The sequence below is a fragment of the Sprattus sprattus genome, assembly GCF_963457725.1.
Source record: "Sprattus sprattus genome assembly, chromosome: 19".
Taxonomy (NCBI): domain Eukaryota; kingdom Metazoa; phylum Chordata; class Actinopteri; order Clupeiformes; family Clupeidae; genus Sprattus; species Sprattus sprattus.
In genome coordinates this window covers 17,587,387-17,614,274 of record NC_137917.1, presented here as the reverse complement: position 1 = coordinate 17,614,274, position 26,888 = coordinate 17,587,387, and the positions used below count along the sequence as shown (strand labels likewise).

General features: G+C 44.9%; 2 protein-coding genes across 2 annotated transcripts in view; both read right to left on the bottom strand.

The window, feature by feature from the left end:
* The window catches only part of tars2 (threonyl-tRNA synthetase 2, mitochondrial), a 16,940-nt gene extending 11,915 nt beyond the window's left edge, over positions 1–5,025 (bottom strand). Inside the window, exons 1-6 of the mRNA XM_080858186.1 lie at positions 4,877–5,025; positions 3,281–3,456; positions 2,775–2,889; positions 2,435–2,556; positions 820–928; positions 1–64 (exon numbers count right to left, since the gene is read on the bottom strand). The exon at positions 1–64 is cut by the window's left edge and continues 1 nt beyond it. Of these exons, the coding sequence (XP_080714312.1) occupies positions 1–64; positions 820–928; positions 2,435–2,556; positions 2,775–2,889; positions 3,281–3,456; positions 4,877–4,957 (667 nt within the window). The 5' untranslated portion in view covers positions 4,958–5,025. The remainder of the gene's footprint in view (positions 65–819; positions 929–2,434; positions 2,557–2,774; positions 2,890–3,280; positions 3,457–4,876) is intronic.
* A 1,653-nt stretch (positions 5,026–6,678) lies between these two features.
* On the bottom strand, positions 6,679–26,629 carry rprd2b (regulation of nuclear pre-mRNA domain containing 2b). Its single transcript, XM_080858184.1, has 10 exons — positions 26,428–26,629; positions 16,798–16,927; positions 16,486–16,613; positions 13,889–13,950; positions 13,442–13,577; positions 13,129–13,304; positions 12,637–12,928; positions 12,181–12,459; positions 11,529–11,732; positions 6,679–10,978 (listed from the first exon to the last, which is right to left on the bottom strand). The coding sequence occupies exons 1-10, from the start codon at positions 26,624–26,626 to the stop codon at positions 8,727–8,729; spliced, it is 3,858 nt and encodes a 1,285-aa protein (XP_080714310.1). The 5' UTR covers positions 26,627–26,629; the 3' UTR covers positions 6,679–8,726.
* Positions 26,630–26,888: the final 259 nt, after the last annotated feature.

The following is a 26,888-nucleotide window of genomic DNA, read 5'->3' as shown; positions in this document are numbered from 1 at the left end:
TGTAGACAGCTAGTGACGGCCCAGTCATCTGTTCCTCAGCCAGGCGTAGTCTGAGAGAGCAGTCCTACAGTAAACCACACCAGTGTAAGGCCAGAAACACAACCACCAAAACACACATAAAAAGCTACACCTCAGAAACCATTCGACAGGTCGTTTCGTTGATTGCAATTCTTCTTTTGAACACTGGGTGGCGATGTTTTGATAAACCTAATTGAGACACACAGGAAGTCCACAGTAATTTGACACGGTCAGGTGTGGCCGAGTAGGTCATACAGGTTCATTGGTTTGTTTGAGAAGAACTATGGACTACTGTTGTGTTTATTTATTTGAGAGTTGGCTCTGGCCTTTTGAAAATAAACAGATTGACATATCCAACAAGACTCAAGGTACGGATATTGGAATAGCACTTCTGAATAAATATGTTGATACAGACAATTGAACTGAGTGACCTAGAGCCGCATGTCAGTTACTATGAAACCAAAGTCTGGGCTTCTCCCCTCAGAATGACACTACAAAAACACAGCTGTACAGTCCATAAAACACCCCCCACACCCCCCCCCCCCCACACATACACACACACACAAACACCCCCCCCCCCCTCTCACACACACACACACACACACACACCTGTAACATACAGAAGCACTCCTTTCCTCTGGACAATGTGTTATTTTTCATTGCATGACAAGTTCCAATACTGTGCAGTGATACTGAACCCCAGCAGGCATGTAGATGATAGAAGTCTGAGGTTTAAGTGTTGTTGGTAAAGTTGACGGGATAATAGAGTTAAAAGTTCAAGGGTGATAGGGTCATGCTGACCTGAAAGAGCTCCTTGAGTTCATCCGCACTCAGCTCCAGAGTGGTGAGGGGCAGCTTCAGAGACGCCGCCTCCTTACACGCCGCCTCCACCTCACCCAGAGACACAGAGCTGGAGAAGGAGAGGAGAGAGGAGGAACAGGAGGAGAGAGAGAAGAGAGGAGAGAGGAGGAACAGGAGGAGAGAGAGAAAAGAGTGAGAAAAGGACATGAAGAAGAATGTAAAGGGAGGAGGAAGAGGAGGAGAGAGAGTAAAGGACATGAAGAAGGAGAGGAGAGAGGAGGAACAGGAGAGAGAGAGAGAAAAAGGAGCTGAAGAAGAAGGGAGAGGGAGGAGAGAGGAAAGAAGAGTGAGAAGAAAATAGAGGAAAGAGATAGAGAAAAGAAGAGAGAAGACAGGAGTGATCGAGATGGACAAATTGGGGGAAAAAAACAATGGATTGAGAAATGTGAAACTCTGACTTGAATCAAGTATTTATGTGTTAATAGTATGCCTTTGTGAGCTGGAACATGATGTTTCTGTCTCTGACCCTAGTCATACAACAGAAACATACAGAGAGAGAGAGAGAGACAGACAGACAAACAGACAGACAGATGATACAGAGTGAGGGGGGGTGGAGTTCGAGAGAAAGAGAAAGATGTGTGAGGGTAAATGGGGAATAAACAGGCATTACGAGAGCATTGATAATGAAAGGGTTTGGTTTCGACCACGTGGCAACATCAACATGTTCAGACATTCCATAAGAAACGCCAGGAACACACTCTACCTAACCGCTTGTAATGGCATGAGAGGACATGCAACTCTCCCCAACCCCTCTCATGTTTATCAGCAAGTCAACCCAGATCTGATAGTAACACGAACTCCAGTCAAGACCGGACTCTTCCTACTGATCTCATCCCTGGCGGTCCTCTACATGAGGTCATGAAGAGAGGGACTTAATCATGAGGTTACAGAAGAATCCGCTGGGTAGGGAGGGAATCATATCGTGCACGTCTGACTAAGTGGAGAGGATTGTGTTATATGCTTTTGGCTTAAAGATGCAGTCAGCTATTTGGTTGTTGATTTGAGCTCAACAGCCAATCACATTAGACCCCTGCCTTCCCTGCTCCTCCGTGTTGATTGGCTGGGATTGTTTATGGCTCGGTCCGAGCCACTATGTCCGTTTCCCATTTACAGAGCCAGGACGTGTGTATGAACACCAAAGTTTTTTTTTTTTAGCGCAAATTCTAAATGGACAGCTAGCAGAGTAATTTTGCTGAATTTGACAAAAAGTCAATTCGCAAGTCGAATCGCCCTGATCTGGTCTGGTGGTGGTGTATAGTATGATATGGTGTGGTGGTGGTGTAACCAGGGTATTCTACAACCTTGCAGAGATGGCCAGAATTGTGACCCAAGTTGCAATTCACTTGCCTGGGTTTCAATTTTTATGGGATCAATTGTCAGATTAAATTTTGATAAAAGAACAAATGAGTCAAATATTTTTTGAGTGAAATATTTATTAGAGATGGACAGACAGAGTGCATCGGAGTTTGTTAAGGAACACAGACAGAATTCATATGAACGTGTGTACATAGTGTGTACAACGTGTGTGTGTGTGTGTGTGTGTGTGTCATGTTACCTGTTGTCCAGCTGGTAGTCACAGTAGAGGCCTGTGTCTGACACACCTTCCCGGCACACCTGGGCAGCAAAGTGAGCTTCCATCACCCTCCCTAAAACACACGCCCCCGTCCGCCACACCACCTGAAGTTGGCAGAGCACAGGGCCTTAGATCACAGCAACACATGCCTAGTTATTTCAATGATCCTGATGAATGATAACCACAATAGAAATGTAATAGAGGACTAAACCGACATATAGTAGCGGCTCTTTGGAAGTAAGAGTGTTTGTGAGCGATGTATCTGTGTTTCTTTACTAAATATATACTAATACTCATGACACTTTGTGCAGTATCTCCATACCTGCCTCCCCTCCATTGTGTCAAAGCCCAGCAGCTGCAGTTCACAGTCATCCTCCAGAGGGTGCTGTAGCGCCCAGAGCTGGCCATTGACCTTGGCCACTACTGCACCTTTTACACTGAGGTCAGGTCAGGAGAGGAGAAGAGAGGACAGAAACAGTGTCTCAGTAATACACACGTCATGTCAGCTGTACAGAGGTATGTACCACTTCAGTGTTAAATGAGTACAGGTGCACACCACAGTTCCCCAGTTGACATCCCAAATTTCACGTTCACATTTAATTTTCCGTTTATATTAGGAGACATTAAAGAGTACCCCTCTAAGGGTAAAGATAAAGTTCTGATTAGGGTGCTTTAAGTATAACACCACCACATATCCATGATGGCCTATTGCATCAGAGAGAACCTGAAGTAAGCACCATTGCTTTACTGGTCAGTACCGCCCAGTTTAAGATGACCTCCAGAATGTTCATAAATGCTGAGTAATATTCCCAGGGTACTGCTAGTTACCGAGCATTTTTCGCCAGGAGCAATGGGGTCGTGACCCCTGCGGTGGCCTTCACTGTTCTGCCATCAGCTAACTGCACAGTTAGACGCCGCTCCGACAACGGCACAGTTGCAGTTCGTTTCTGCAGGAGGCGTTCAAAAGTCCTCAGGCGCTCTGACCCACACGCAGAAGGCTGCAACTGGGGGGGGGGGGGGGGGGGTGAAGGGTCACAAGGTTAAAGACCATAATACAGCCCATAGGTCACATGGCTGACTCACCTGTAGTTCACTTCAAGGTGAGTTAAATTTATACACATGATATGACAGAGGCATGAGACTGCTAGGAAGAGGCCTGACTAGACCAAAACAAACACTCGAAATACACACCTCTACTAAGAACTCTTGTATTCTCCCAAATGCACAATCATGATCATGTCTACAAAACCCCCAGAATGGTGATAATGAGCTTTTTTAGGGGGCATATCCGACTGTCACAGAGCAGCCAACCCTATAGAGTGAGTATTTACCTTTTGCCCCCCCCCCCCCCCCCCTCCCACACCCACACAACATTAGAACCATAGGTTCAATGATCTGAGTCAGGAACGTATGTCTGCTTCCCTGAGCACATCCGGTCTTGTGTATGCCTGCCTGTGTTGTGTGTGCAGAACTAGTCAAGAGTAAGTGACTAGAGTGAGTCTTAAGGCAGCATGGTGCTGATGCAACAGAGAGGAAATGGAAATGTTTTGGTGAGGACATGCTGCCTGGGTGTCCCTGAACGTGCAGCCTATAATGCAGAATGATCTTGGCCACACAGAGCCAGTGATGGGTGGAGCAAAACAATCATGGCCAGGCACCAGCTTTCCCCACCGAGGAGCTTACTCATCACTTAGCCAAAGCAGAATCAAATTAAAGACAGATTTTCTATTCATTGTCCTTTTCTTGAATATGAAATAATTTGTTCTGAGGAATATGCCATAATGATTCTGCCTGGACCCACCCTGTACACATTCCTCTCTGTGAGGGCGGGGGGTCAACCTGCCCCCCCCTCACAGCACTTAACTTGGGCTCATCATACCTACCAACAGCATCCCCTTGGTGCCATTCAGTAATAATATGATCAAATGCGTGGTGCTGTATTGTAAGTTTCATTATATTTACACACGCAAGAAGTGTTTAACTCAACAACGAGAATGATCATTCTGATGACAATGACTGCAAATATCTACTTATGCTACTTAATAAGTTACTGAAATGGCAAAGAATTTAACCGTTATAAATCTGGTAAAGTGCAGTAAGAGGTTATATTACCAGGTTTACAAATACATTCGAATTCAATCTAGTCAGTCATAACCTGGCAATACATATAAGGACAGGGCTTACTAAACTATTCAATGACGGCTTTCTAATAACTGTTGGCTGTCAAAAACAAGGGCGGGACGTTTCAGGCAGCGGAGCTGAGGCTATTCATTTCACAGAGTACAACACCCCCAAGTGTTAGAAAGAGGAACACAAACAAATGACTCCTTGCACCGTTTAAGCAATGCTATCCCAGTGAATCATATTCAGTCATGCCATGTACACTGCCGGAAGAAATAATATCGACTGTCCAGTGCCACACACCTGACTGTAGCTTCTCTGAGTCCTTAGCACTGATCGCACTGTGCTTTGACACACTGGCCAACGCAGAAACATCGCCAACATCTTCCCGAGTACATTTGATTACAGGATTTCGTAATTTTACATCCACTGCCTTTCACATTCACTGTCCGGCGCCATGATACCGGAAGTCTACCAAGGGGAGGGCGCAGCATTGAACCCAGAGATTGAACCAATAGAAAAGAGCTGCGTAATGACACAAAATGGGAGAACGTGCCTCACGGGAAAGTTGAGCATAGCGCTGATGCATACAGCATGCGGATTGGCTTCGGAGAACCATAAAATACTCGCTACTTAAATTCAGCTCCTCAGAAAGCTACTAGTTACGATGGAGTGGATGTTTGTTTTCAGCACACTGCGTCGAATTTCTAAAGACCACAAACAACGACAAACCCCAAAACTGGCTGACTAACACATCAACCACAGATCACCGAAGAGGCGTTGTTATCGCCCATGTCTAACCATAGCAACATGGTCATGCAGTTTGAGACTCTGGCTTCGCCGTGATTGGCCAAGTCACTGCAGACGAGGAGCAGCAGTACCAATACAGACGTGGAACTCGTTCAAAAACATGTCAGTCTACTTTGTAATGTCATCCGTCCCGGCTACAGCTGTTAAGGTCCGAAGAGTTAGGTTTTGAAGCTTTGCTCCAGCTACGACAGAATGTTTTATATTAATGTAAAGAACTTTATAATTGCGGACGATTTCGTGGTCTTTAGCAAAGACAGCCACCGTTACAGTGGAGGGGATGCTTGTGTGACGCACTTTATGGTACAAATTGTTTACGCACATGAAGATTACTAACCTATGAATTATCTTACTTAGATTCTTACTTTTAGCACTCTGTAGGAATTAAATATTTCATAATGAACGATTTGGGACGTAGGCTACTTTCAAATGGAACTACAACTTACTAAGTTACTAAAATGGCAAAGAATCTAACCGTTATAAATGTGGTAAAGTGCAACAATATCTCAAAGTGCAGACAAATCAATGCTTGAGCCAACTTGATTCTGCCCTTTGCAATGTGTTTTTCAAAACTGAAGGGTTAGGATGCATCAGATGTCGGCACCATACATAACTACTACTCTTGAGTATTATATAGACTGACGTAGCCTCCTTAAATGGCACGGTTGTCAAAAAGCAAATGTATTGATGTTGAACGACGAAGTTGATTTCTATATATTTTCATATAGAAGTTTCACATAGATTTTAAAGTAAACTCTAATAAAGCTATGCATGTTCAGTGAAGCCCGGAGGGGCAACCTGATTTGAAATAACCTGCTTCAAAGTAGCCTAGCTGCTGCAGGCATGGATGTGCACGCACTTAGAGGAAGACCCTAATAAGAGGTTGGGCACGCAAATTACTTCGGGTGTTATTGGTCAGCGTTGGAACACCACTTCAGAAAGACTCTCAGGAAATAGGTACACCTCTCCTCTCCCCCCCCCCCCCGCAAATAAGGTTACTGGCCTGCAAGCCAATGATTTGAGACATATGGTGGAATAGACCTATAATCTGCCCGAAGGTTTTCTAACAGACATTAGTTATTTTGAAGCCGATGCCTCAAGAGCGGCCATTGACGTGAAACACCAGGAATTTAACTTTCTACAATAAAGTTTGAGGAAAAACAATATCAAAGAACAAAATGAGAGAATGTACTTTCTGATGCAGTAACAAAATCAAAATGGCCTAGAAGCAAAATAAGAATGTGCCCCGTAACTGTTATTTCCAGATAACTTTGTGGATTTCTCAACAAAACACAAAAAAAGAAAGAAATGGCCTTGGGTTCCCTATTGTGTTGGTGTAGTGTGTTATTTGCCTTACAAACAAACAACCTCTTAGCTTATATAGATATATAAATATATATGTCTATATTACATATCAGAAACATTTTAAAGGGTCCTATATCTACGTGGTTGTTGCTAATTACTCTATGTATATGAATGATAAAAGCAAGCAGTTGTCTTACTTTGTGAATTCATGATAAACCACACAAAAAAAGAGACACCATTCACATTTCTCTGGTGTTGAAAATTTCAGCATTGCAAGTCAAACAGCACCATCTAACTACTTCCAGTACATGCATTAGTACAGTTATTTACAGAAGTTTAAGGTGGTTTCCACACCCACTGAGTCTGTGCTGTCCTCTGAAGTAGACACACGGAAGCAGATGGGAAGCATTTACACTCAGTTTGCAGAAAAATCCTATCCTAATGGGATATTTATCTGGGCTTATACTCAGAATGGGTGAGGAAACACAGATCAAAAAATTAAAATAATAACATAATAAAAAACAAAATCAACAAATAAGCACACACACACACACACACACACACACACACATACACACACACATGGAGAAAACACTTTGCATGGGTCTGTGGACATCTTATGTTAGGAGTTACATGATCACTGTTGGTATCTTCATGTTCATGGTTTCACATCAATAATACAAATTGGAAACATCAGGAAAGACCTTCAGGAGAGTGTGATCAAGTTGAGAAGGTAGAAAGAGCCTCCCAATCCTCTTAAGATGCAAGATGGTGTTGGCATTTTTTACACAGCAGTTCAGCCGTACACCACCACAGCATTGAAAGTTGAAAGATTGCACAGAAATAAAAATAGACATGATAAGGAGAACACTTCAGAAAGGAAAACTAGGAAAGAAAATGGAAAAAGAAAGCAGAAAAACTTTCACTCCTCTACGGTATAACAGCACAACTCATCTCTGTAATAACAACAATGATCTCCCATTTCCCTTCAAGAGAAAGAGACACTCTCTGCAACTGATTAAATGAAACTACCCTCTCTTTTTCGGTTATTTCTTATTCTTTTCAAAAGTTTATTTGTGTCAGGACATGTACAAGGCGCTGTGAAGACAGCGGTTTCTGTAACCCCATTTGAAATACCATCAGAACTGGTTCAGGGACGCTCACTGACTAATGTAATGTCTGCCACACCTCCAGTCCCTCCCGGGGGGTGGGGGGTATGGTCAGAGTGTGCATCAGAAATAATGCTGTGTACACCTGATTCTCAACCTAATACTAGTCAATTCAACCACATCATCACACATATCAGTAATAGTCAAACAAGGAAAATGAAACAAAACAAAAACAATCAGATGTAAAGAGCGGAGAAACACACACACTCACACACAGTTTTTTTTCTTCTTCATCATACATGTTGGTACAGAGTGAGGAAACAGACTGAGCAGAGAAGGCAGAGTGGTAAAGCAGTTTTAGCAGGAAACAGGAAGCCTTCATATTTACAGTATCATACAGGAGAGGAGAGGGGAGAGTGTGTTAAAGAGAACACTGAAGTGAAACCTAAATGGAACAGCACACAAACAAGTCATTATAATCCCACCTGAAGGTCAAAGCGATTCTGACCCACACCTTCCCAACTCTTACTCGCGCTCACTCAGGCTTTCAAACACACACACACACACACACACACACACACACACACACACGGTTTTATGTAAATCTGAAGTGAATAACCACCTTTTGCTTTGCTTTATTTCAATCTCTCTACGCAGAGAGGGTCTTCTCTTCCTTCCAGTTCATCCTGCAGCCATCACCGCCCTCTGACCACGCTCCCCTTCAGGAGGGAGGTCTGAGAGGGCACCAAAGAGCCTGTGGGATGGGGGTGGGGGCAGGGAACGAAGACAAACTTCATTACCTGATCTAACACTGTCACACACCTGTCGACCGTATGCGCTACTGCTATGTGGGGCACATCAGACTGACTGAGTGGAGCTTAACCTCTCTCATTGTGTGATCTACGTATTTATTGGGGGGGGGGGGCACTGTTTCAGTAGCGAGGGGGCAAGAAGGGTCTTTTGGGGGGGAACCCTGTCCCCTGGTTTCCGCCAAATGCGGGGCGCTTGCCCCCGGTAAAGAGGGGTTTTCTTTCAAAGGGAGGGGTACGGAGCAGGAAGGGGGTCTGGCCTCTCAGGTTAGGTCTCTGGGGAGGAGTGGGGAGGGGGGGGCGCAGAGGGAGGCCCAGGGAGGGGAGGCGCAGATGGGAGGAGGGCGAGGGGGGGCGCCTGTGGTTGCGTGGCTGGGGGGACGGGCTGGTGGGGGTGCGAGGGCTCTGGTTTGGGGTGGGCAGGCGGTTTGGGTGGAGGGGATGGGGGTCGGCAGGAGAGGAAGGGGCGGAGGAGGAGGGGGTGGTGGTGGTGGGAGGTGGTGGGCTGGGACCAGGACCCTCCTTCACGCGGCCCAGCAGCGGAGGAGGGACACCGGGAGTACCCGGGCGGTGCAAAGGGGGGGTGAAATGCTCTTTGACCGTCCCGGGACGGGGGAGGGGAGGGGGGTCTCCAAGCAGAGAGGACATGAGGGGGCGGGGGGTCAGGGGGGTGGTGGGGGACTTCCCTACTCTGTCGCGATTCTGGGGGGGGCCACCGCTACCCCCACGCTCTGCACCCTCAGAACGTGTAGTGTTGGAGGGGGGGTTAGGCAGGATTCTGTCGATAGGCACCAGCACGCCTCCGACCATGACTGCTGATGTAGTGGACATGAACTCCCTGGGGGGTGGGGGAAGTTGAGGGATTGGTGGAGGGGGGCGTTGGGGGATAGGGGGGAGCGAGGGCGGGAAGAAGTGGGAGCCCGGGGGATGTGGGGGCATCTGGGGCCGCTGCTGGTGCTGATGCTGATGCTGGTGCTGATGCTGGTGCTGTTGCTGATGTAGCAGATTGTGGGTGTGTGTGTGTGTGTGTGCCTGTGGGTGTGGCTGTGGGTGTTGGTGTGGGTGTGGGTGTGGGTGTGAGCGCTGATGGGGGTCCTCGTTGCCATAGGGTGGCTGGTACGCCCCCTGAGGCATGTGGGGGTGTGGTGGGGGGGGCATGTGATGGACAGGCGACGGGGGTAACCCTAAACCACCGCCACTCCGCTCATTGGACGATTCGGGGGCGTCCTCCAGGAACGCCTGCTCTTCGTACCAGGACTCGGGTCCGCGGGCGCCGACTCCGCCTCCTCTCCTCATGCCTCGGCCAACCACGCGGATGCTCTCCACAGTCTGGATGCGCTCTCCAGACAGCCGTCTGAAGCCGGAGTCCAGCGTCTGGATGGCCGTGCCCTCTCCGCAGTTGGACGACACCACAGTCTCAATGCGATGGTACTGCTGCCGGTCACCGCCACCAGAGGGCGCCACCTCCTTCCCTCCTCTCTTCCCCTTCTCTTCCGCCTCCGCCGGCCGCCCCTCCTCCAAGCTTGCCTTACGGCTCACCTTGACCTTCTGCTCCAGGGAGGAAGAGGATGCCGCCGGGGCCTTCCTCTTCATCATCATGGGCTCGTCCTCCTTCGGCCTAACCGAAGGCTTGGCGGCCTTCTTGCTAGCGGGCAGCGGGAAAGTGGGGTGCCGCAGGGCATTGGGGCGGTAGTCCCCATCCTTTGGCCTGACGTCGCCTAACAGCTCTCTGGGGTTAATGACGGCATCCCACAGGTCGCTGCGGTAGGCGGTCGGCGAAAGGTTGGGGCGCCCTGACAGCGCCTGAGACTTCTGGGGCTCACCCTGGCGCCCGTGGACCTCGGAGGGCTCAGGGGTGTCCATAATCTCGTCCTGGGTGGGAGTAGATGCCGCTTCATCGCGAACAGGGGTGCCGTCTGCATTGTCCCCCACCAGGAGAGGGCTGCCGCTGGGGTCCCCGTCGTCCAGGCCCAGCCCCATCTCACTGAAGGCGGGGTTCCCCTGGAGGAAGGTGTGGATCTTTGAGTCCAGGCTAGGCATGGCCGAAGCTGCTGCCTCATTCGCCCTCCTCTCCCTCTCCCTATCTCGTTCCTTTTCCTTCTCCCTCTCTCTTTCCCTCTCCCTTTCCTTCTCCCTCTCTTTTTCCCTCTCCCTCTCCCTCACTTTCTCCCACTCTCTCATCCGCTCCCTCTCCAGGTCTCGCTTGAGGTTGTTGAGGCCAGATGACGCTTTTGTCTTGGCTGTAGTTGAAGCGGTGGCTGTTGCTGTGGTGACAGTGGATGAGGAGGAAAGTTGTGGAGTTGAGGTGGAGGCACTGGTGGTACTCTGACTCCCAGTCGTGGTTCCGGATACACTGTGTAGATATGAGGACAGTCCTGAGACAAAGAGAGAGAGAGAAAGAAAGATACAAAGAGAGAGAAGAGAGATTGACAGATGAGGTGGATAGAAAAGAGGGGAAAGCAGGAATACAAGTAGAATGATGAGAGGCATAGTGAGAGAAAGGGAATTGAAAATTATAGAAACATGTCAGAAAATGGAAGACAATAAAAAAGGGGATAAATACAAGAGGAAGAAAAGAACACTACAATCCAACAGGTGACATTCCATATCTGTCTCCTCATGCCATCACATTAAAAGCTGGTTAGTTCATATGAAATACCCTTTGTTTAAAAAAAGAACTACCTAATGACTACAGATGTGCTTTGTGTTTGCCCACAGCCTTTTTCTGTGAGAACAGATTAATTTCTGTGTTGGGTTCATCCACTAAGGACCCTTTTTAGTAATATGAAGTATACATAACAATAAGAATCCCACAATGTAAGCCAGCTCTGGAGAGGATCTGAGCCAGCGCTGGCCCAGGTCTGGGTGAGATCCGGGCCAGACTGAGCTACTATCTGGATCTGCCTGACCGTTCTCCGCTCTCACCCTGCAGGCCAGGGCTGTGGCCCTTAGTTTTACTGAGCGCGCTCAGAATGCCCTCTGGGGTGATGTCCACACGCGACAGGATGCTGGCCAGCGGGTTGGCTGCAGGAGGGGTGGCGGGGGCGGGGACTGGAGTCTTGGAGGACGTGGATTGGCTGGAAGGGGAGGTGGGTGTAGTCGGAGAAGGGCGTGGAGCCGGGCTCACTCCTGGGGGGTGAAGGGGGGGGCAGAGGACATGTTACGGCATGTGAGCAGCAGAACAGGTTGTGACATCACACTCGCAATCCCTGAACTCACACAAACACATGTTTCACATTTTCACACAAGTTCACTGTGCTGTTACTACCCTTTAAGGATTCACAGTCAGGCCATTCATGGGTATAAGGCCTTTTCACAACTGGGCTTCTTAGTGGCAATTATTAGTGGTCATCATTTTAAACCACTGTCTTGGAAGCCGGAACAACATATTACATACAAATCACATACGAAATATTTTCTCTCTGGACTAATCACACACTGCAAACAAATAGCAGCTTTGTGGGACACAACGTCTGAAACAGGAGCTTTGTGGGACACAGTGTCTGAAACAGCAGCTTTGTGGGCGCATGGGAACTAAAAATAGCAGCTTGCAGGGCTTTTTGTAGGCGAGTCTCACCTGAGCCCTTCATGGCGCTGGTGATGCTGCTGAGGATGGAGCTGATTTTGCCCAGGTCCACATTGGCCAGGTTCACCTGCAGAGGGGAGGGGCCAGACAGCATGGTGGGTGTGGTCTGTGTAGGTGCGGTTAATGATGGGGGCGTCTGATTGGCTGAGCGCTCCACTGGTGCCTTTGTGGGATTGGCTGCAGTGGATGTGAGTTTGGTGGCTGCTGGAGGTGGAGCTGTGGTCGTCTTGGATACCGTTGATGCGGATGGTTTCTCCTTCCTCTCCTCAACTGGTGAGGGAGACGTGATGAAACCAATCAAATAAAAAACGTTACAAAGCCAATCTTCATACAATAACATGCAAACATCATTACTGAAAGTTCAGTTCTAGAATTTTTCATTTTTCCAAAATGTCAGTTTCCACCGGTAAAACACACACAGCCAGACACACACACACACACACACACCTATGATGCCCGAGCTCGCTGGTTCCTCCTCCTCCTCCTCCTCGGACAGATCCATGTCCTCCAGGTCTCTGTTATCCGACTGCAGGTCCTTGCCCCTCCTGTCCAGCTCTGGGTGGTCATGGCCCCCCCTGGACCCAACCAGGCCATGGAAGGGTGACTCAGAACCCGTGGGTGAGGGGGCGTCTTCAGAGGGCGAGGGGATTGGTGAGTCATCCGGATCTGGCAGAGTGCCCCTGAGGGCATCCAGTTTCCGCTTCAGGTTGGACACGCGGTTGGCAAACGTCTTATAGGCCTGAGAAAATGGGGGCAGGGATCACAGGTTTATACAGACATAACTAATCAAACTCAGAGCTCTGTTTGACAGACTGGGTAAGGCAATCTTGATACCTTAGAGAACGGTGTCATATGTAAACTTCATTAGTATTCCTATACAGTCTTTATTAGGACTTTTACAATGCGTCACTCAATACTAACTATCCATCAGGCACTCACATTAGCGACGATCTTGACTTCTTTGTACTGCATCTCGTAGAAGATGTCTGCATTACTAAGAGCCTCCAGCAGGGGGGGACCTGACGTCATCTGTCCCTCCAGAAACGTCACAAACTCCTGCAGCTTGGAGCTGCCGTCCTCAAAGTCCGAAGAGAACTTGTTACCTCCAGCTTTATCTGTCAGGTGGCAAAGTGGATGCTTTAACAACAGTGCAGAGCAATTACACAGCAGTCTCACAATCACAAACACACAAACACACACACACACACACACACACAGGAAGGCTGACAGACACACACAGACAGCTCCCCACCTTTGAGTCTCTTGAGGGCCTCTGCACTGTTCAGATTGCAGACGTCCACTCTGAGGGCAGCCATCTGCTTCTGCCTCAGGTCAGTCTCCTCCAGAACTCGCTGGTGACTGGACAACTGATCAATGAACGCCTGTGGCTGGGGGAGAGACAGAGAGAGAGAGAGAAAAGAGAGAGATAGAGAAAATAGAGATGGTGGGGGCGGGGGGGCAGAAAGACAGATGGAGAAAAAAGAGAGAGTGGGGGAGCGAGAGAGACGGATGGAGAGATGGAAAAAGGGGAAGGAAAGAGAGGTAGAGGTAAATAGCATTAGGAAGATAGATGGGGAGGAAAGGGAAGAATAGTAGGAGGGTAGGAGAGGGAGGGAAATTGATTTAAAGGCGCTGGGTGGTAACAGCATGCTGTGCTTTCTTTCCAAGTGAACAACTACATAAAATATCTGGCACTTACTGCAAATTCTGCAACAACCTTCGACTTCAGCGCAGTTTTTGGATTGACTGGTGGTGCTTTCACTAAAACCGAGACAATATATTAGATACGCTGGCCCAATGAACTAAGAGTAAATCAAGGGACCACTTATTACTCAAGTATTAAGCACACATTTGATGTTATTACAAAGAAGCGGGACCACAGATAAACCAAAGCAAGACGCTGGAGAAGAGGCACATAAAACAGAGTGAAAAAAGATGGAGATAGAGAAACAAGAGAGAAACAGAGAGAGGAGACAGAAGACAGAGAGAGAGAGACAGGAGACAGAAAGAGAGAGTGAGAGAGGAGACAGAAATAGAGACAGGAGACAGAAATAGAGACAGGGGACAGAAAGAGAGAGTGAGAGAGGAGACAGGAGGCAGAAACAGAGAGACAGGAGACAGAAGGGCCTTATACATGTGCCACTGAGATCAGATCAGTTTATCGTATCGTATTCGCGTGTAGGTGTGAAGATTTTCAAGGGAAACGGCTCTTGTCGTTACCTGTATACATGTGCAAAATGTAAAGCGGTTACATTGCCTCGGGCATGCGCAAAGACCACGGAGATGTGCTCCCACCTGGTTTGTTTACTAACAACATCAACGTGGATCCGCATCGCAGTGTAGTGGCTTAAAGTTCCCTTCTTTCTATCAGCATATAGTTCTTAATATTTTCTTTGAATAACCACTCTCGGATGGAAAGAAAACGAGTCTACGCGTGGATGTGTTTCAACAACGGTAGAAAACTGTGTTTGCTCCGTCTTTTACTGGACTCATAATTATATGACAGTGGTATTAGTTACAGTTGAGACACCCGAAATAACTTGCATGCGCAGCAATCCTGAGACGTGATTTTTAGTTTGCACATGAATACTAACGTCTTCTTTGATCCCAGGAAATTTGAGCACATAACCCATCTCCCTTACGGAGATATTGGCGAAAGTTAACCTACTTCATTGCAAACGTCTAGTTTTTCAAACGTGTCTAGTTTTTGTGCAGTAGTGAATAGAGTCTCAGTCTACTACACCATACATAGCATATCATGTTTGTAGAAAATGATTAAGGTGCAACAAATGCCAATAAGCATATTTCAATTAAATGATGCACATTGCAAGCAAAATGGTGCGGCTGGAGCACAGGGAGGGACAACGGTGACGCAGTTTGGATGTAGCGACAAACATTTATGTGCTGTAACAAACAGTGTTAACCAGTATGTGAGTAACGTGGCTTTTATTAAAACATAGCGTGTGTAATGTGTAGCTATTTCATTCCGTTTATTAACCTTTCCGGCTGTCTGTATTACTAGCCAGCAGCAGACGTAACGGAAAGGGAGCATTTTACTCCCCGGCAATCTCTCTACAAACTTCCATATAGACGCGGGATCAGCAGAGGAAAATCTACTTTCCTTTTGGGAGAAACCAGGCCAGTCGTTCCCACGACTACAGCACCTTGCAAAACGAATTATATGCGTTCCAGCAACAGGTGCTGCGAGTGAGCGCTCCTTCAGTGCAGCAGGGCGCGTTATAGAAGCCAGGCGAGAGCGCCTGAATCCTGACACTGTAGATGCTATTTTATTCCTGCATAGTGCTAAGACAAATTCTAAATAGAACGAAGGTAAGGCATATCAGCAGAGGTATATTTTGGTTACATTAGGATGGCTACGTTTATAGCTTGGGTTTTGGGCGCACCACAATGCCAAGAAGTTTGTCGCGACTGTAATGGCATATTTCATTGTGGGGGTGATTGATAGTTTAAGGCTTACGAGACACGGTGTTTTCCGATGTTTTACTGAGTCCTCTCTGTCTCTATCACACACACACACACACACACACACACACACACACACACACACACTAACGGAAGCAAAAAAGGTTTAAATTAAGTGACATCCCTCAAATGTCGCGTCTCCCGCAAACCTGCAAACTATGAGTCAGCTGTCAGTATTGGAAGAAGCCTTAACGTCTCGAAGATGAAACTTCCTGGGTTATTTTGTTTGGTTAGGCTATTAGTTATATTTTAAAACAGCCAGTCATTGTAGCCTACCACTCATGGAATAAGGAATTTCAAAGAGATGATGGAGTGAACTTTCTAGCCTCCTGTCACCGTCTCCCCCCAGTCACGCACGGCCTCCCCCATGACACATCGGCCTGATTTGACACGCCCTTTTCTAAGACGAATTAACGTGGTAAACCACCTCTCTCGAAAGGCTCAGACGATCGGCGGAAAAACTAACGGTTTACATCTAGACCCCTTATACATGAGGCAATTGTAACACGCTCGCGAGTTTCTATCGTGGTAGGCGCAATGTAACAGCTTTACATTGACGCATGTATAAGGGGCTAGAGAGAGAAAGACCGGAGACAGAAAAGAAGAGGAGGGAGAAACAGATAGAGAGAGAAGACAGGTGACAGAAGGGGAGAGAGAAGAGGGAGAAACAAAGAGTGAGACAGGAGACAGAAACAGAGAGACAGGAGACAGAGAGAGAGAGAGAGAGGAGGGAGAAGACAGGACACAGAAACAGAGAGACAGGAGACAGAAACAGAGATTGACAGGAGAGGGATAAAGGATTAAAGGACAGACCTGCAGGAGGGGGTGGCTCCTTCTTTACTAGGTTGTTTTTTAACTCAGTGACCAACTCCTCAGAATAAACATTTCTCTCCTGCCAGATGGTGAAGATCCTCTCCACAGACTTATACACTTTAGCATCCCTGTAACACACACAAGGGCACCGGAGTTACCTTAGACTTCATTTTAACAAGATTTTGTCTTTTAGGACTAGCAAACTGACATCTCAACATTACAAAGTTCATTACACACTGCATAAAGACATTAATACACAGACACTCAGACATACACACAGACACACCCAGAGAGAGAGAAAAGTAACCTTACTTGACCAGCAGGGCGGCCCCCGGGAGCACCTCGGCGAAGGAGGAGCGGAATACAATGGCATTCTTCCTCTTACAGTTCTGAATGACATCATTGGCCAGGTAAAACAGGTTCAGTCTGTGGCTGGCATCAGCTGCAGAGGAAGAAGAGGAAGCAGATGAAGAACAGAACAGGAAACTAAAGCCTTAAGCCCTAAGTTAAAGGCACCCAGTGCAACTTCCGAGGCTTAAAAATAAACATTCAATTTCTAGTCTTTTTTAAACGTAGTAAGTTTCAATAACTCCATACCATTACATACTGACATTCAAGCAGCAAAGATGAGACGTCGTTGTGTGGTGAGAACTGATAGAAAATCAATAACAACAACAATCGCCGCCATTTTCTTGATTTTTTGTAACCTACAATAAATAAAGCAGGCTTCCAGTCAATGGAAAAATGGCTTCTCCCCACCGGCGATTGTTGTTGTTTACGATTTTCTATCAGTTCTCACCACACAACGACGTCTCATCTTTGCCCCTTGAATGTCAATATGTAATGGTATGGAGTTATTGAAACTGAAGACTAGAAATTGAATGTTTATTTTTCATTGAATGTTTACACAAAGTTGCACTGGGTGCCTTTAAGACTTTGCTGGTTACCACTTAGGATGGGAGTTAATTAGATTGTATCAAAAGACTACGCAGATTTTCAGCATCAAAGGGAATAAGCTTAAACCAAATATAAAACTAGCACATAAAAATCAAGAACATGTCTGCTCTCTGGGAGTTCTCTTTGGGCTAATGGTGCCTACAGCTGTGGAGAACACCCACTCAGATGGGGTGGAGGATGCCTGAACACACATGTTTTTGAGTTTTTGCCATGTGCAACTGTCAGATAAAAAAAATTGTTGCAGTTGATAACCTCAAAGGCGTACAATCCCGATGGATAGGATGATTCGGAACCGGTTCTATTTCAACACTAAATGAAACCCAAATCCATTTCTTTTGATGCAATCATGCTAAACAACAATGCTGTGTACCCATAGGCGGGCGAGGTAGAGAGAATAGTTTCTGAGGTGTTCATTCTGATGGCTACATTTTAAATCGTTCTGTTTCAGTGAGTACTGGTGACACTCTTGACAAACTGCCAGAGAAGAGACCAACTAAAATTGGCATTGGTGCTTACACAGATTTGGCGTGTACGCAACATTAAGTACTTAAACTACAATAAATTGTCTCTACAACACACAGTTTCCGCCTTAAAGTAAATTATGTCTATTCCAGTAAATATGAATCAAACTGAAATTGTTTTCATAAACTACGTAAAACCCAATTAATAACTTTTTCTGGTAAATTTGTGGTGGGAGGTGGAAGAAATAAAAAAAATCAATACATTGTAGTGCCAATATCTTTCGGCACAATACTATATTGTCTCTTCAGAGAGCACCTCCCTTCCTAACTGGCACCTTGGCTTAACTTGCACTTAAGCAGTGGCAGTCCAGCACTTCTTTTTCCTTTCTATGTCATTTTCTATTTCTTGAAAAAAAAAAGCAGTACTTATTGTTACACCAGGTTTTATTGCTCTTAACTAGACTGTTCTCTCCCTTGTACGTCGCTTTGGATAAAAGCGTCTGCTAAATGACTAAATGTAAATATTGATAGGATGGCAGCACGTATCGCGATATTGGTTTAATACTATGATTGTAATTTCTACTCTGATTAACATTGCTTCTGATGTCCACAAGATGAGACAAGACCTCATCTTTCTGTTGATTTAAAGCCAAAATTGGAAAAGGAAAAATGTACTGCTGCACCAAGATGGCTGCGGAGACTCCCAGTATGTGAAATGAAAATAAGTTATTAAACCAGCCAGTTGTATGCAAGCAAAAGGGACAGAGGACAACATAAATTGTATGTAAACATTGAGTGTAGACTGTAGAGGTACAAAACAGATTTTCTGGACTACTTCAAATCACTTAACAGAGGGTGATGGTTACTATGACATGCAGAAAAAAGATTCTCTATTGTGGATTTGGCTTACATGTTCTAACACTTAAGCCACAAAGAAACTGGAAAACATGGGTATTTTTTGTCCTAAAGCTCTATACACTACGCATTCAGCGTTGAGGCAACGCACCAGACCTGGCGAGTTTCACAGTCCATTCAAACCGCATGGAAACAGCTGTGTCCTTCAGCGGCAAACTGGAGCCCCCCCCACCCCCACCACACACACAAACACACACACACACTCTCTATGAACAATCAGGGCCTTTAATCGCCCTACACCAGTGGGTGTGCGGGGTCACATCAAGGGGACATGGGTTGAGGTTGAAAAAAACGGAACAAGAGCCGACTAGTGGTCAAATCAAGTATGACAGTGCGCTTACTGCATAGTAGCCCGTCACTAACTTATCTGGTGCCCATAGCCTATGTTAGAAGGGATAGTAAGTTTAATTATTGATACAGCGGACATGCGCTTAACATGAACCAATCCAAAGAATGGAGTGATCCATAGCCTATCATAAACCGCATTTGATCCGACAAGATTTGATCAGCTCTAAGCAAGAGCTCTAGGCCCGTGTTCACAAACGTTTGTCTTACCACTAAGAGAACTCTTAGGTTGTGCTAAAAGTTTCAAACTAAACATTTTCTCCCCCATCCTATTCACAAAGCTACTATCACCAATAAGAGCTCCTAAGCCAAGAGAGAGAGTCCACTTCTATGGCTGATAGTTTACTTAAATAATAAAATGTTACATTCAATTTAATTTCGGCACCAAGTGGGCAGTTTCGTGTGGTTGGAGACATATTGCATCCCTTCCACGCACTATAATCCCCTTGAGATTGAGACAGTATCTTTCAGTAATTCTTCATGGTAATTGGTCTTAGTGAGCTAGGAGTCTTCTCGACAACCTCTTCGATCTCCCTGCACAAACACGATGCAAACAACACACCAGATCAGTGTTAACGTCACCATAATCTACTAGTCCAGAGAAACTGGACTGCGCTGGATTAACAAGTGATCAGCGCACAGGAACAGACAACCCCTAAGTGTTTAAACCTTAAGTACGGCAGCATACTCAGCCAAGCTGACACTGATACATGCAATCTAATTTTAGTTCAGAATGACTCCTCGTGGACAGGCTCTCTGCATGTCGTGGAAGCAGTGTCAAGTGGAGTTTGAGAATGGGCTTTCTCATGTTGTGCAAGTGGATAGGTCAATTCAACAAGGAACAGACAGTAAAACACCCACCCACACATGGGTCGTTTCTGTAACAACAACTTGAAAATAATTTCCTTAAGTCCTCAGTGCAGGTTCTTTGCCAAGGCAAAACACTTCACACTTTCACAGTCATTAAAATAGTGCTTCAATAGTGCAGACCGAAAAGACTGTACCACCAATACAATATTCACATAACTTTTGTCTTGGGTATAGGGGTAATGCAATTTAGCACTTAGTTTAATTGTCAGCCACGTTGTCCTTGATCATGAGAATTTACAGCAGAGAAACACGCTTTTACACAAATCTTCTGATGGCAATGTAAAACAATTGCAGAGCCTTCGAAATTTCATTTGAACAAGCCACCTGTTAACCCATTACATGACATCAACCTATTAGGGCATTAAGGCAAACAAAGGGTTGTATATTCGTAGTCGTACTAAGGGTAATGCATGAATGGAAAGATGACCCATTTCTCATGTTCTGCATAAAACATGGTGAAGCCTATATTTCAGAATACTACTTCAAAGTGTTGATAAGTGGTGGTATATGACACTCCTACTTGATGTGCCGGTAGCGCAGCTGTAGATAGAGCTCTAAGAAATCAGACCACAGGAGGTGGAAGTGGCCTGTGCTCAACCCTCACAGAATGCACCTGAAGCCCAGGTGTGACAGTGTGGGAAACCCTAAGGTAATATACCATGGAATATCCCAAGTGAAACATCACTTGGAAACAAGACTCCTCACCAACAATCCATACCATGTGACTTGTCCTTTTTACTTAAATCCATTTCTCCATAGCTATAGCTTGATTTGGAATCATCCTCGAAATGTACTTTTATTTTGCAGTCTCCACTGGGTACAGTCTTCCGCCTGCCTGCCTGCCTGCCCGCCCTTCTCAACATTGTTTGTTTTGGATCTGGATAACGCAGACACAGGTGATTCAAACACCAACACAGAGCAGTTCTCAGTAGCCAGTTTAGGTGGCTCATGCTGCCACATATTGCACATTCGTTTCTGTTCACTTCTTTTACGGGCTTAACTACCATCAACTGCAGTCTGCTTTTAACAGTCAGTCCTTCAACAGGAAGATCATCACCACGCACAAGCATCTTATACTGACCAACAATTCAACTACAGTAGTATTTGACAGGGAGATCAATATTTGTTGTTTTCCATGATCTGTTGGGTAATATCTCTCCTCCACCATTACGTTCAGCACTGACTCTCCACAAGGCTGTGTGCTATGCCCACTACTTTACTCCTTGTACACGTCATTTTTTATACAGTTTCTTTACTCTGTGTGTTGATCAACAGTTGCAAAATGTGGAAAATAACCTCCCAAACCAGGGTATGAGCATGTCCACCAGCCTCCACTCCTCCATTCCCACATGACTCAGCATGTAACGGAATAGTGACCATGAACTTCGAGACGAGAGACAGCCAACAGTGTCACTCGCTGTGACTAAAATAGGGCAACAATTCATGGTACAGTCATAGTTCAGGTCTCATGCCAGTTAACCTAGCTATCCTGGCTATCTTACTCTAGCTTACAGAGCTGTCTTAACAGTTGGCAGTTGCTAAGGGTGTGTTAATATGAACCAATTAGCTGCTAATTTAAATGTATTTGAGGGCCAAGCAGCAAAGCTGCACAGGCACCCTGTTTGTTTCTACCTTTTCCTATTATATTTTAAAGTTTAGGCTAATTGAGAAGACTGTAGCTTCAGCTAGATTACTAGCCATCATTTCATGCAAAAGAAATTCTGCCATTACAGGGATCCCATTTCCTGTCAACATTTCTAAACTTTTTCATGACTTTTCCAAAGACCTGTAATGGTCACAACCTAGAAGTTCACGAAACTGCGTACTTTTCAGCACAGATTGGGTCTAATTACTGAATGAAAATGAAACAACTGTTTTGATTACTTTCCTATTATTCTATTCTGTCAACTGAAGAGGAAACTGTAACAGAAATTTGCACGACAAAACATCCATAAAACCTACGTACAACAAAGTCAAATTTCATGACTTTTTCAGGCCTGGGTTTTTTTGTTTTAATTAACCAGCATAGAAACTAGGCCACAGCAGCAACACCGTGTGCTGCAAAGTCGAACAAAGTTTATTTTCTAAAAATCAGCTCACCACAAAAGACTTTGCGGATCCAAACTACCTATGGTTGATGTTAAATAGCTCCACATAGACATTAAACAACTCTGAGAGGAGTAATAGGTCATCAGTGGGGCAAAGGCTTACTTGATATCAATGTAGTGAATGAAGGGGGAGAAGTTCCCCTTGCCCTTCTCAAAGATGGGCATATTGTTGCTCACATTCCCACTCGTTGTTTGATTCATTGTTAATTGATTGTTGTTAATGGTACTAGGTCATCAGGGGATAGGTCCGACTTTGACATATATCACAACACGGGCCTCAATTCCCACATGATACCAATACAGAAAAATAGCAACAATTAAAGTCTTTCAATATAAGTGGGAATTGGGTAATAAAGTATCATACAATTAGAATCATCGATCATATGACGACTAACGCCTCACCTCACTAGAGAATAAAGCCCACGCTTGAAGTCTTTGTAGTGCCTCAACCTAGTCCACTTCAGGAATCGACTAAATATAACCACAGTGATTTTGACCTAAAGGAAATTGTGGAATGTAGACGAACGCAAGCCTTTCACGCCTTTCTCTGACCCATTTCAGATCATAGATCCTGTCATTCAACCTCCTTATCCTTCGGAAGCCTTCCCTTACACCCTAAGCCACAGGTCTGCTCCTAGCAAACAGTCAGAGGTGTTTAAAAGCACTCTGTCTTTCACTGACACAGTAGACTATACCTATATGACACACCCAGCTTTGCTTAACACAAAACATACATGTGAGGCTTCAGCTACATCCTCCTCACACTCCTCCAGCTGTCTGGCCAGTGTGTGTGTGCTTGAAAAGAAAAGTGTCCTGGCTTAGCAAACTACAATGGGAAACCGAGAAACGGCTTGGACCAAGCTGTACACTATTCCAGACAATTACCACGTTGCTTCAGGAGCATGATAGGGAGGGATGTAATTTCATTGGTTGTTCAAATATCAACAACCTTTTACCAGAATTGAGGACTGCAACTTCATAGCCTAAACTGAAGCCACAGGGATCCTATATTTAATAATCCGATTTCAAGTGAGCAAGCAATTTGTTCATTCTTTCAATCAATAACCCCGTATCTAGAGTTTTCAGCCTAAGGTCACTTTAGAGCAGCATGAGGCCCCGGTTCGACAGTGTTATGAGACAGTCAGACCTCTGGCTACTTCTCACAGTAGACACTAACTCAAGTCCTCACTATTAAATCTGCCCTAGGCCATGCCATCACAAGTGTGTTTAATGTGTGAGATTGTGTGTGTTTAAAAGGATCTGCTGCTGCAATACAAAATCAAACTCAAACTAGTTAAAAATCAGAGTTATGAGAGTTTAGTTGGCCAAAGCTGCATGTGAGGGGTAGCACTTGATACAATACGTTACTAATCTGTTTTGGTACCTACATTTTCAGAGTTGACACCATTTGTATATGACTCATGCCCCATTTGCAACACAAAGCTGAAATCAAAACAAAGTAATCTTTTTACGACAACATCAAAAAGCACTTAAGGTTTAAGAGATAACAATGCCTGCGAATGGCTCAGATACAGTATCCATGATGCTAATCTGACAAATTCAACGCAGACCGTGCACATTCAACCCATTCAGCATATTTCAATACACCAACCAATGGCAAAAACTTAACTCAACAGAGTGTGTGAAACAGAATGTGTAAAAGTTGCTTCAGAAGTGTGTTTCCCAAACTTTTCATGGCAGGCCACCCGTTGACAAAGGGGATGTATATAATGTATATATAATAATATAAAATATTTGGCCGCCGTTCAACACCACAGTGCAAGGATTGGGATGCTCTCGTATCAATATTGCCTGTTTTATCTATGATAAAAAAAAAAATCACTTTTGCTTTGCTCTTCAATTTAATTTCATAAATCAGTTTACTTTTAATATATATATAAAAAAGATGCCCACCAACTGTTGCATAGCTTTTCTTAAAAATGTCTTCTACATTTGAACAGTAAATAATTTTCATTTCATCAATCAGTTAACTTTTATTAGTTTCACAATTTTGATTTGATATCAGAACTCTTTGTTAATATGACTCAAACCTCTCCCAATCAAATAGCCTATAGTTATGACACGCTAGGCATCATTCTATTCTTTGGTTTGGCTCATTTTAGGCACATTTCCTTTTGTATTAATAATTAGGCTATCACTTTTAACATAAAGGCTAAATGGTAGGCAATGACCATATTATACTAAGAACAAAGTAGGCTAGAAAACTATGACCAAATAGGTTAGTCACAAGTTTCTATGCTGTGAAGGCAGTGCCCCTTCTATTTGACAAGTAGTTGGATGTTTTAGGACTCTACATGTTTTGTTCTGTTTTGTTATTTACCTCAACCCGTGGGAGTGAGCAATATTCATCATCAGTGTGGCTCGGTGTTGCTGTGGCTTTTTTTCATCTAAGTTTGGTTTTTATCTTGTCCTGCACCTAGGATGCACATTGCCCCCATTTGAGCTGCTTACAAGTGGCCCTAGCAGGGGGGCAATATGACAACCTAGTACCTGAAATGATCTAAGAAATGGTAACCTAATGCAAGTAGGCAAAACAATGGTTATCTAGGTGGGGCTTATTTCTTGTTTTTTTCTTCAAATATTCATTTAAATGTCAATTTTACTTCAACAGACTAGATGCATTACCAGGCTTTACGCATACCTACAGCGCAAGGCATATTCCAATTAGCCACTGCAGTGTCTTGTTTGAAGTTCGTAGCTTACAAGAGCAGTGCATGCATATGATGGCAACAACGTGAGGCCAGTACAGTTCAACACATGACTATGCCAGGAACCCAAAGCCTTTATGCCCCCTAATCTAACTTGGTTATGATCACATTCTGTTGCATTGACAATGCATTGCTTTTGGGTCTTGATGGGGCTAGAACAGACTACACACCTCATGGACTAATTGAATGCCATGCACAGATCTCTCCACCATCAAATAATTCTAGAGCATTCAGGTCTTCTTCCAGAATCATTTTCCAAGTTCTGTCAGAATGTCAGTGGAAAGTAAACATTCCATTATCCGAAGTGTAGATAGATAGCTAGATATTGATCCCAAGGAAAATGACAGGTGTGAACTGCTCTACAATTTACAAACCAGCGTAGTATCAAAAGTATTAAGTACTTCATACCTATTGGACCATATCCGGTTTTTTTTTATTATTTTCTACAGCATAAAGGACACCAGAGATCAAAAGACGTTTGAGACACCAGAGTGTCCAGTATATTTAGTGTTCGTATCTTCATGAATTATCTGTGTAATGATGACGCTGTGCATCATTTTACTATAAAACCAGTTCAACTGACAGCTGATGAAAAATTCACAGGACAGTAGAAAAGAGGCAAGGAGTATCAAGGCATTATGGTAGGCTGTAGTTATACAGACAGACAGTTTTGGGTCATTTGGGAGTATTATAAGTTATTATAATTTTCTGCAAACTATGTAGCATGTCAAATATCTCGCATGAGCCTGTATGCCGAGGAGGCAAACACAAAGCTTGCATGGGCTTCCAAACAAATATTTTCACTTAATTATATCTGACGTTAATTTATTCTCTAGAACATTCCTAAATGAATCAATATTTCCTTATTTCTCAGTTTATTTACACCTATCTCCCTATTAATGAATTATTCCATTTTATGAGTTGCTGGAACGCAGTTTAGTATGCTAGTTCTAAACATATTGGTTCAACACCCAGAAGTCAAAGTTACACATTTTGTTGAGGTTAGTAAGAGATGCTAACTTAATCGGGCATAACGTCAACAGCAACCTTAATTAGGTTTGGGGCTAGCTATCTATGTAGATCGTAGGTTCCCTAGCCTACACGAAAGATACCATAAAATACGTTCGACGTCCACTAAAATAATGCAACTTCAGAAATCCATTAGAATGCTCGAAGTCGGAAATTATCTAATAACGTTCTGGCGAGCTGGCCTATTCCGATGAGACCACCTAACGTAAATGATAAATGAACGCACAGTAATCAGCTAAATGGACGGCCTTTAGCCAAAGAGCGGCACAAACACCAACAAAATTCCCAAATTCGGCAATAACGCGAGGACTGCTAATTAATATGGAGCCCAACATTTCGCAGTAAATACATACCAACGTCTAATTTTAAGCATGCATATGTCTAGGCACTTTTCAAAAATGTAGCAAACTGCCTCAACGTTGGCTCTATCTAGCAGCGTCACTAGATATGAAAAGCAAACTAACGTTAGCTAACTAGCAGCTGCTGCTACTAAGCGAGCTAGTAGCTGTTAGCTCGCAAGCCACTCACATTTCTTGAGCCACTTCATCCAGTAACGCACGATAAGGCTGTGGTGTTTCTTGTTTTCGATGCACCAGCTGCACAATCCTTGTATTGAATCCATTGTATTTGAAATTCCTTGAAAGCGACGGTCTAGAGAAGCCTCAAACCCGCCGGAGGCACGGCCACCACTGTGGCCACTGCTGGCCGCTCCGGGCCCGGCCGCCATGTTTCCAGTAGTATCTGCAGTCTGGTCGCTCTGCCGAAGCTCTTCTTGCATTAGCAGGGCAGGAGCAAGCTTAGAGTCTACACGCCCCCTAACGACAGGCAGGCCTACAGCAAAGAGATATTTTAAAAATAATCTCCTGACATTACAGACTGTCGCCAAGGGAGCGCTGGATTCCTGCAGACAGTGCAGAACTTTAAACTCACTTGTAGTTAGGCTAGTGAGTGTCTGCTGTATCATCACTCCCATAGATCATGTTAAAGTA

Excerpts from the sequence above, each read along its gene's own strand:
- rprd2b (XM_080858184.1), bottom strand. The coding sequence starts at position 26,626 with ATGGCGGCCGGGCCCGGAGCGGCCAGCAGTGGCCACAGTGGTGGCCGT. Across the intron at positions 16,928-26,427 it reads GATGAAGTGGCTCAAGAAAT|CTGATGCCAGCCACAGACTG; the intron begins GTGAGTGGCTTG and ends CTTCCTCTGCAG. Across the intron at positions 11,733-12,180 it reads CAGCGCCATGAAGGGCTCAG|GAGTGAGCCCGGCTCCACGC; the intron begins GTGAGACTCGCC and ends TTCACCCCCCAG.